The following is an 11,194-nucleotide window of genomic DNA, read 5'->3' on the forward strand; positions in this document are numbered from 1 at the left end:
TGGAGGTGATGCCTTCAGCTGAGGAAATTAGGCAGGCAGTGTGGGTTTGTGAGTCCTTGAAGGTGCCAGGATGTGATGGGTTCAACATGAATTTCATTAAGCAATACTGGGATGAGATTGGAGCGGAATTCACGGGAGCGATTATGGGGTTTTTCAGATAGCCAGGCTACCCGCAGATTCCAATATTACGTGGGTGGCGCTAGCCCCTAAGTTCACTGGTGCAAAAAAGATGGAAGACCTCAGGCCTATTAGTATGGTTGGGTGCGTGTATAAGGTCATTTCAAAGGTACTTGTTAGGAGAATGAGAGCAGTGATGCCTAGGCTAGTAGGGGAGACTCAGAGTGATTTTGTGCAAGGTAGAAAAAATCATAATAGGACTCTCATAGCCTGTAAAACAATGCACTGGCTTAAAAGGAGAAAGGGGAAGGCAGCCATAATCAAGTTAGATTTCCAAAAGGCTTATGACCGAGTCAAGTGGAGCTTTGTGGATATTGTGCTGGAGAAGATGGGATTTGGTCGCAGGTGGAGGGCTTAGGTTATGGAGTGTGTGACTACAGCTTCGATGTCAGTTTTGATTAATGGATCACCAACTAAACCGTTTAAGATGGAAAGGGACTTGAGACAAAGGGACCCGCTTTCTCCATTCCTGTTTGTGCTGGTTGTGGATATCCTTCATAGAATGATTAGCGAGGCAGTTAAAAATGGTCGTATCTCCCCTTTGGTGGTTGGTCGAGACAGTGTGGAGCTCTCACACCTCCAGTTTGCTGACGACACTATCCTGTTTTGCCCACCACATGATGAGACCATGCAGAATTACAAGTGGCTACTACGCTGGTTCGAGCTAATGTCAGGGCTCAATATCAACTTCGACAACTCCAGCTTGATTCCACTCAATTGTGAAGAGCAGTGGGTACAGCGGATGTGTAGACTATGGGGTTGCAAGGAAGGTACCCTCCCTGTTAAATACCTTGAAGTTCCCTTAGGAGCTAATCTGAGATTGGTTAAGACCTGGAAGCCTATCATTGATAAGGTGGAGGAGAAACTAAGCCTATGAAAAGCTAAGGTGCTAAACAAAGCGGGAAAGCTGGTACTTATAAAATCGGTCTTGAATAGCTTACTAGTATATTATCTGAGCCTATACAAGATGCCGAAAGTGGTTGCAAGTTGGTGCAGGCCCCTAAAAAAGTCAGTGGGCTGGGAGTTGGAGATGCTATGGTTCGGAACACTGCACTATTGTTCAAGTGGTGGTGGCGTTTTGTGAAGGAATAGTGCCCTTTGTGGAAGAAGGTGGTATGTTCATGTAATAACTTGAGGCCTAATGAGTTACTATCCACGCAAGTGCTCCCTACTAGAGGAGGCCCTTGGAGGGATATCTGCCATATAGATTTCAAGGAGCAGTATCTGAGGGATAAGATGATTACAGGTCTAGCTATGGAGGTTGGTGACGGACGAAGGACTCGGTTTTGGGAGGATGTTTGGTTGCATTGTGGTTCCTTGAAAGATCGATTTTCCATGCTCTTCTCTATTTCAAACCAATGTGGATCGGTTATTGGGTATTGTGGGTTTTGGGATGGGCTAGAGTGGGTTTGGAACTTCCAGTGAAGGCGTGAGCTCTTTCAGTGGGAGGTAGAATTACTGAGTCAGCTACATGAGGTATTGAGACCTGTGAGGCTAACGAATAATAGGGAGGATAGAGTCATGTGGAAATATGATAGACTTGGTATTTTTTCGACTAACTCCTTTGTGCATGTGCTACAAGAAGGAATGCTATCAGAGGATGTCACCAGTTACAGCTTTACGAAGACCATCTAGAAAGGGTTGGCTCCGCCAAGAGTGGAGCTGTTTGTCTGGTTTGTCCTGGTAGACAGGGTGAATACAAAGGAACGGCTAAGCCGCCTGGGGATTATTAGTCAGGATGATACGCGGTGTGTCTTGTGTAATAAGGATGATGAGCAAGCCCATCACCTGTTTTTTGGCTGTGATTTTGCTTGGCAGGTGTGGAGTGCATGGATATCTGTGTTTGGCCGGCCCTGGGTATTCCCGAAGCGAGTGAAGGACCACTTTCTGAGTTGGACAGATGAGCCGAGAAGAAAGGAAGACCGGAAGCAGCGCCTGAGATGCTTCTGCGCGATTATCCGGCACATTTGAATGGAGCGAAATAGGAGAATTTTTCAGAATGCAGGTAAAGGCGTTGACGAGATCATCTCAATGACTGCCATGAGTTGTGACGAGTGGAGAAGTATGCATCCCTAGGGTTGTTGATGGTTATGCCGGAGATGACGTGGGAATGTTGGATCGTTATGGTAGGAGTATTTAGGAGTTGTCTGTCTTCTAGTTAGTTTGATCCTATTTGCTTCACCATAGTGTGTTAAGCTCTTTTCCTTTTAAAAAAAGATATAAAATAATATATATATAGACATATATACAAACATTTTATTTATTTTGATGACTAGTTATTTTATTGAAAACATAGAAAATAATTTATATAAACAAATGCATGTATATCTGGTGACTTTTTTGGTTCTTCGAAAATTTTTGATAATATTAGTAAATTTTCAACAACTCCGTATAAAATAAATCACCTACTATAAATTATAGTTGCCTTTTTTATATTAAGGCTTTTTTTAAAATATATAAAGAATCAACTATATTAAGTATACACTAAAATTAGTCACTAGTATAAAATATATATTAAAATATAAATAAATATTAAAAATAAATTAAATAATATATTTATTTATACACAAGTATATTAATAATTAATTTTAATGATTAATTTTAGTGTACAAGTAATATTTTTTATAAAAAATTAAATACTGGTGTAAGTAATTCCTCTAATTTTTATTGAAACTTGAAACCACGTGTATCTTTCTATTGGATGTAATCATGTTTGATTGGAGTTGAATTATTTGCTTAGTAAAATTTTGACATATAGTTTGCATACTCATCTTAAATTTAAGAGTTATGATCGATTAAATCAAAATAAATCTTCACTAACTGAGTTGGTAACTTTGTTATATGCTTAATTAATACTTTATGTTCTCAAATTAGTTCCACATATTAACAAATAAATAGGTTTATTTCAATGGTTTTAACCCATTTTTCTCGTTGCAGTTGTTGTTTTTAGGGAAACAATTAAAGGTGTGACTACTTTTACGTGACATATACACTGAAAAAATCAATTAAAGAATAAGTATTATTTTGATCCTAATATTGAGGGTCAGAATCGAAATCGTACTCAACGTTAAGAATGAATCTAAATAAAAAATTACGTTAGAGATGGTTTCGATTTTAACCCCCAACGTTCGATACTAAAACAATACTTATCCCATCAATTAATTATTTATTATATGAGCTATCCTTTGTATATCATTGGAGAAGGAGTGGCCATTTTGCATCTGATTCATCTTTTTAAGTTTCTTACTTCGATTCCTTAATTTTGCATCCTATTCCATCCATAACAAATAAATAAATAAATAAATTAAAAAAAATTATATGAAATTTGATGGAAAGCTTCAGAATGTAGCAAATTAAAGAATTCGTTTTTCTAACAATCAAAAGAATCTTCAATTTTTATATACATAATGTTTATGGTCGTATGAGTGTGTGAACAAATATCAATTGCATGAAGAATCTTCTAAAAGAATCACGTTTTGCTTTTCTTTGAATGATATAATAGACGAGGTCACCATGATGATGAGATCACTCGTGTTCACAAACTTCTATGTTAATTATGCCACTTGCCACTTTCTTGCTTTTTTTTTTTTAGTTTTTATCATCAATAATTCTTCAAGAACAATTTTTTTGTACAATTATTATATACAGTGTTAAAAAACTTTTATATTTGCATATAAATTTTTATAACTCTTAGTTATAGAAAAAAGAAGAAAATTGTTCATATAGTATTACACATTTTGAAATGATCATGACTCATGTTGAAAATTCAATAATGTTCGTTAAGGTTTCTAATCCCACCGATTTAAAAGAAATTAATTGTTTTGTCTTTCATTTCAAATCAAATTCAATTCCAGTTTCTACTATTTTCTAAAATACTAAAGTATACCAATTTATCTCGAGTAAGCATAATGTATGCACCTTAATTCTAAAGGAATATTTTTTCACTACCTCTTCACTCTGATATTCTCATGCATGAGAAATATTATGGATAGTGTTTTGAAGGTTACTTTTAATTGATGTGATTTGGGTTTGAAAATGAGATCTAAACTTTTTGTTGAGGGGGTATTTCAATATCTTCTCTAGTAATATGATGTCATCTGAATTTTTTAAAAAAATTGAGGTGGTATCTATAAAAATTTCTGATACTTAAATTAATAAAAATTTTAAATTAAATTTCTATAAATTAGAGTTAAAAAATACAAGATAAAAGAGAATATTTATATAATAATAAAGATAAATTATCTTTAATTTTATTATTTTTCTTTTATCTAGTGATTATTCAGATTAAATATGATCAAGGATATAAATATTTAATACGGTACATTAATATTTCTCTCATATAAATACTATTGTGTGATCGAAATAAACATAGTAAAATTGATGTGAAAAATCATCAACGAAATTAACAAACGAAATTATATACGTAATAATATCATTCACATGTATGGTACATATATAATATTGCATAAATAGATTGTGACACATATATATGATACAGAAACAGAATTTTTTTTTTAAGAGTAAAATTTCACTTGAACCCTTAAATATTTTATTAACTTTTATTTTGTCCATTATCAATTAAAAAATAATATTTCAATTCTTAATGATTAATTCCATCAGACATATTTTATCTTTTTTATTAATATTTTTGTCTAAAATTAACGAATTTTATATATGTATCACATTAACTGATAATGTGTCAAAGAACTATTCTAAGAAACAAAATATTTTTGTTGTATCAATAATACGCTGTCATAAAAATAGGACAATTAAACTTCTAAAATTTTTTTAAAAAATATAACTAATTTAAATATATACGCATAAACTCAAATATAATTAAAAATTTTTAAAATATAATAATTCAATAAGTATAAATTTAATAAAATTATAAAAATTATGTATCAGAATAATTTAACCCGCAATGTATAAAGAATTGAATAGTGGTGCTATATAAGTAATTCCTCTTATTTTGATTGAAAGTAACTTGAAACCATGAAACCATGTATATCTTCTTATTATTGGATGTAATCGTGTTTGATTGCAGTAAAATTATTTGCATAAAAAAGTATAAAAGATTTGTTTTTAGTTATCCAACATTAATTAATTTTAAGATTTTGTGTTTATAATTTAGGATACAGAATTAAGGATGGGAGCAAGATTTATAATGTAGGATTTAAAATTTAAAAAAATAAAATAATTTTAAAAATTTTGATAAATATTAACTGAAAAAAATAATTTTCTAACATTACTTTGTTTGTCTAGTAAAATTTTGACATAGTTGCATACTCACTTTAAATTTAAGAGGTATGATTAAGTCAAAATACATATTTACTAACTGATGAGTTGGTAACTTTGTTATATGCTTAATTAATACTTTGTATTCTCAAATTAATTTCCCATATTAGCAAATAAATAGGTTTATTTCAATGAGTTTAGCCCATTTTGCTCCTTCCAGCTGTTGCTTCTAGAGGTGTATGTGACTACTTTAGGTGACACTGAAAAATTCAATTATGTATTTATTCTATGAGCTATCCTTTGTATATTATTATTGGAGAAAGATGGACAATTTTACATCTGATTCAGCTCCTTAAGTTTCTACATATGCATCAGTGTGAACAAGCAAAGCTTAAGAATGTAGCAAATTAAAGAAGAATTCGTTTTTCCAACAAACAAATTAAAACAAGTTTAAAAAATATGAGATACACATAATGTTTATGACTTTATACTCGTATGAGTGTGTGAAAGATTTAAATCAATGGATGAGATTAAAATATTTTTTATAAAATAATAACTCTATATTATAAACATACTTATATTAAAAAATTTAAAAAGAAATTTTATTTAAAAATATCTATTTTATTTTTCTTCTTTGTTATACCACACTTTAATTTCCTTTTCTCCTTTTTCATCACATTTAATTTATAGACACTGAACTTAGGGTTCGTTTACTTTTGACTTATAAAAAGTTACATTACTAGTGTTTGGTACAATTTTTTAGATAAACTTTAACTTTTCAAAAAGTTATTTAAGAGCTTTTGAAGAAGTTAAAAAATGTGACTTCTCCTATTTTCAAAAGCTATTTTATCACTCTTATTTAATACACAACTTTAAAACAAGGACTTTTATAATAACTTTCAAAACACAAAATAACTTATTTAAAAGTTATTATTAATAAAAATCTTTATATTTTAAATTTTTTTTTAAAAAAACTTATTTAAAAAATTTAGCGAACTGGCATTAGTCTCTATCTTTTTCTATTGTCTCCTCTTCTTCTACATATGCACTACTTCAAAGATAAACCTCACATTCTAAGACATTACCATATGTTAGTTGCTACTTGCCACTTTCCCATATACAAAAGGTCCTTCTTGTAGTCTATGTTCTAATCAAAGTACTAATTGTGTATTTGCAATAATAATAGAACCTCAATGAAAAGAAAGTATTATCCTTTATTAGAAGAGAGAATAAAATTAAAAGAGAAAAAAAATGAGATAGTCTTCTGTGATAGAAATAGTATTGCTACAGCCGCATTTATAGTTCCAAAACTTTTAATAAGCTCAAAAATAAAATGTGCTAAAATAAACATTCTTCTAATGACAACAAATGATGTGAAGATAAAAGAGAAAAAAATGTATCTTCTACAATAATAATCTATATTGCTCTCTAATTATAATATATCTCAGCTAGTACAATTTGTGAGTGTAAACAAAGTTGCTGCACCTTTCAGATCATGGTCTTGAACTTGTTGGAAGCAATCAGTTTCTGCTTTTATTACAGCATCATCTATCTTAAACAAAACTGCTTCATCACTGCAAAATATTTAACATGATTAGATGATGTTTTTATATGTATCAACTAGAAAAATATTGAACATGGAAAATAATAGTAACACATTCAATCATAGTAGATATTTGATTATTTCTTTAATTTATTGTTGGAATTAATATTGCCATTTACATATATCCAGTAAACAATTATTCCTAATCACATGCATTGGATGCATGCAATTCTTTCTCTAGTATAATTTCAATCACTTTTAAATTTCAACATTGTACATGGAAAAATTTAAAATATTTGAGAGTTAATAAAAATTAGTCTAAAATAATCTATTTTTTATTTTATATTCATTAATTATTATTAAAATAAATAAATAATTTTAAATATAATAAATATTCTAATATTTCTCCTATTAACACTATTCGAAAGTTTTTAGATAGAGTAAATATCTAAATCCATCCTAACATCTCAATTATTGTCCAATATTGCCGTTAAACAAAATTTTTCCATTGGTTTTTTATATTTCCTTTTTATATACAGTAAATTTTAATTTTTTATTTTAATTTTTTTTTTCTTTAATTTATATTTTTCATATTGTATTGACCCTCCTAAAAAAATTTCTAGCTCATCCCTGTAAACTAACCACTCTAACGGCAACATTATCATCCTCGTAAGCAACAAAAAAATCACAACCACCAAATCTAGTTTGTTTTTGAGGAGATCGTCATCATCACCAATTCGAATAACTCCCGTTATTGTTTCTATATTCAAGCATAAAATCCATCCTTTCTGTACCTATTTTCAATTTTCTTAAAGAATTTTACCTTTTTTCAATTTCATTTCTCAAAACTTCGTTCAAATTCACCCAATTCCAATATAACACCGGCACAAACAAAAGAACATACAAACACTATAATAATTAACTGAATCAATGATATCATGAATTCTATATACATTGAACTAAATTTTGTGAATCCAAACCATTGCAATTATTATATTACATATAAAGAATTCACCTTTTTAGCTTGGATCTTTATTTGTGTAACCTAATTAATCAACTAGATCTGCTAAGTACGTATCATATTTACTCATCACATAATTTTTGTAATCAAATCGAGACAAAATTATGATCATATAACATTTTTTCTTCAAATGAAAGAACATCCAGATCAAAAGAAAAGATAATGATATATATATAACAAACCTGCGCTGAACTAAATCTTGAGGCTCAAATCCAAGTTCATTTCTATCATCGGAAGCCATATCAAGCATTGGCTTATGATCATACTCATCACCAACACTACAGTTACTATTCTGCCCCTGCAACGACAACGACGAAAGCGAATTTTGCATGGACCACATGTTAGCATGTTCTTGCAAAGGGGTACCGTTGTTGCTACTGCTATCATTCACCTCTTGCACCATCATATACTGATCCTGATGCGGCATTTGTTGAAGGTAATGGTAATGGTTAATCCCATTACCACCAACAACAAGGCCGCCACTGCCACCAGAACTGTACAGCGTCAACGGATCTGAATTGATGCTGTCATCTCCGTTGACGCTGACATTAATATTACTGGTGGCGGTTTGGTTATAAAGATGTTGGGCCTGTTGATGTTGGGCCTGGGCTCTAAGTATAGCCAATTGTTGAAGCACGAGCTCCAACTCGGCCAGGTGAAACTCGATCTGAGCCTGAAGATCTTGTACCATGCGATAGCAACCGCCAACGGGGTCCTTGGCTCGCATATCGGATTGAAAGATGATGGTTTTCATAGCTTCGTCCTTTTCGTGAGGATTAAGGACCTTGATGATCTTGGTGATGTTGCTTACGCCGAAAAGCTTGTGAGCGTTGAGGAACTGGCGTTGGCGGTCATGGGGGAAATAGGGGGCGAGAATGCAATCGGGAGCGCATTTGCGGCGTTGGTATTTGCAGGCAGCACAGGCCTGGGTGGTGCTGTTGCCAGTGCGTGTTGTAATGGTGGAGTTTGAGGAGCTCATGGCTTTTTGTGAGAGAGAAAAGGAGGAGAGACAGAAAAAGAAGGAGGGGAGTTTGAGATATCAACTGCGTCTCCGGCGGGGAGGGGATGAAAGAAGGTTAGGGGATGGGAATGGAAGGGTAGGGATGTTACAAGGCTTCGGACTTTTTCTCCAATATCAGAGTTTCTCTTCCCTTAATTTCGAAGAATGCTGAAAATCATGGTTGATCCAGAGAAATGTTAGGGGAGGCATGACATGTATATATGCATGCATGTGTGTATCAGAGAAAGAGAGAGATCATAACGGATTCAATTGTGTCAATCCATATTTTTGGGTTCTCCATCCAGTCATCATATATATAATGGTTGGGAATAAGTAGTATCACCACAATCCAATTAATTACGTCTCAAATAATTTGTTATTGTTATTATATTAAAATGTTAATATAATAACGTCTTTCATTAAATTTAGAGATTTATTATTGTGATAGTAATCATTATATTAAAAAATAAATCTTTTATAATTTAATCTAAATTGTTTTTTATCATAAGATTATTAAAAAGACATTAATAATCTAAAAAGATCAATATATATAATGATCTTGGATGAAGATTAATAGATCTCATTTATTAAATTATATATATAGATGGTGTATATAGAGATATGGTCATTAAACTGACTCACTTTGAAAATTCCTAATGGTTATAAATGTATTTATTATACTTTGATTCCGACACCTAATACTCTAGGGTGCTAGTTGAATAGATATTGGGTATGATTTAAATACTTGTAGAATTAATGATTAGTCAATAAGAAATCCGTCAACTCTCAGTAAAATGTTTGAGCTCTATGATTATAATGACTGAGATAAATAAAAACCTTAGCCGCCAAGAAAATTGAATGAATGAACAAATGAGTTTCTTAGGTCATTCCCAGTTAATTATAATAATGGTAACAAGTTAGTTTGATAATTAAACCATACTCTAAGGGTTAACTAAGAGCTGAAAAGATGGAAAAAATTATACTTTGTTCTTCTGAGATTCTTAGTAAAAATACTTCAAGACGCCAACCTTGATTAGTAAATTTAGTAGGACTAATTTACTACCCGCTTAATATTGAACCTATGGGATCACACACTAACGAGTGTTCTAATCTTTGTTATAGAATTATTTAATTATTATTTTGATTTGATCAAATAAATAATTATATTAATTCAAATAGAATATTATTATATTCTTTGCTAGCACCAAGAATATAATAATAATATGATAATTGAGAATATTAAATGAGATTTGAGAATAATTAGTTATTCTATTTTTAAATTTGGAAGGAATCCTAACTGATTCTGTTTTCAAATTGAGTTAGGATATGATTTATAAATTTAAAGGATCTAGATTTAGAATTTTCAAGACATGATTTAAATTTGAATTGAGATTCAAATTTAAAATCAGTAACAAATCTCATACTATATATATGTATGCTAAGAGTAGAGGAAGGTGAGAATAAAACACAAGGGTTTTATTCCTTCACCTCTACACACATAAACGTATGTGAGCCTAATTCTTAGAGAAGAATTTTATGCCGTGCAAAGAGTTGCAAGAGGTTTCTCAAGTTAGATCAGATGTCCATTGGTTACGGAGTTGACAGCAAATGTTAGTTTCTGTGTGGATACGCATAGCGCCTTCATACCATTGAAGGAGAAAGTAATTTTTACTAGCGTACCCATATATATATATATATTAAATTATTGAAATAAAATTTAAGTACAAAATAGATCTTTAGAATTATTTTCTTTTCTTTTGCTGCGTATTATGAACAACATGATAATCCTTCATCAACATGGTAGTGCATATAGTGCTTAATTACCAAGTTTTCTTTTTTTTTTTTTCTAAAATTAAAGATAAGATTCGAACATACAATTTTTAAATGAGTATAGAAAAAATATGTCATTTAATTTAGAGTTCGTTAGCTTAATTACCAAGTGTTATTATTTCACATTTGCGTTATAGTATATTAAGTTATTAACCAAAAATAAATAAATAGGTATATACTATAAGAATGAAGAATCTTATGTAATATGAAAAAAGTTAGTTAATATTAACGGAAAATAATTAGATTTTTAATTGAAGTTTTGAAAAAATAACAATAACACCTTTTTATTTTTAATATACATAAGATAAAGTGTTCAAATTTGTACGTTCTTGTATACCGATTTTTCTCCTATCATGTTACCATTGTGTTTATTGGTATTGATTTCATC

The 11,194-nt window shown here is 30.9% G+C and overlaps 2 protein-coding genes across 2 annotated transcripts; one reads left to right on the forward strand and one right to left on the reverse strand.

Annotated features, from left to right (window-relative positions):
- Positions 1 to 538: 538 nt before the first annotated feature.
- On the forward strand, positions 539 to 1,054 carry LOC107464306 (uncharacterized). The gene has a single exon (XM_016083236.1). The coding sequence runs from the start codon at positions 539 to 541 to the stop codon at positions 1,052 to 1,054; it is 516 nt and encodes a 171-aa protein (XP_015938722.1).
- Positions 1,055 to 6,798: 5,744 nt separating this feature from the next.
- On the reverse strand, positions 6,799 to 9,117 carry LOC107464308 (LOB domain-containing protein 22). The gene is made up of 2 exons (XM_016083237.3): positions 8,159 to 9,117; positions 6,799 to 6,986 (listed from the first exon to the last, which is right to left on the reverse strand). The coding sequence occupies exons 1-2, from the start codon at positions 8,953 to 8,955 to the stop codon at positions 6,857 to 6,859; spliced, it is 927 nt and encodes a 308-aa protein (XP_015938723.1). The 5' UTR covers positions 8,956 to 9,117; the 3' UTR covers positions 6,799 to 6,856.
- Positions 9,118 to 11,194: the final 2,077 nt, after the last annotated feature.

Source organism: Arachis duranensis, chromosome 9, assembly GCF_000817695.3.
Source record: "Arachis duranensis cultivar V14167 chromosome 9, aradu.V14167.gnm2.J7QH, whole genome shotgun sequence".
In the NCBI taxonomy this organism is placed as follows: Eukaryota; Viridiplantae; Streptophyta; class Magnoliopsida; order Fabales; family Fabaceae; genus Arachis; species Arachis duranensis.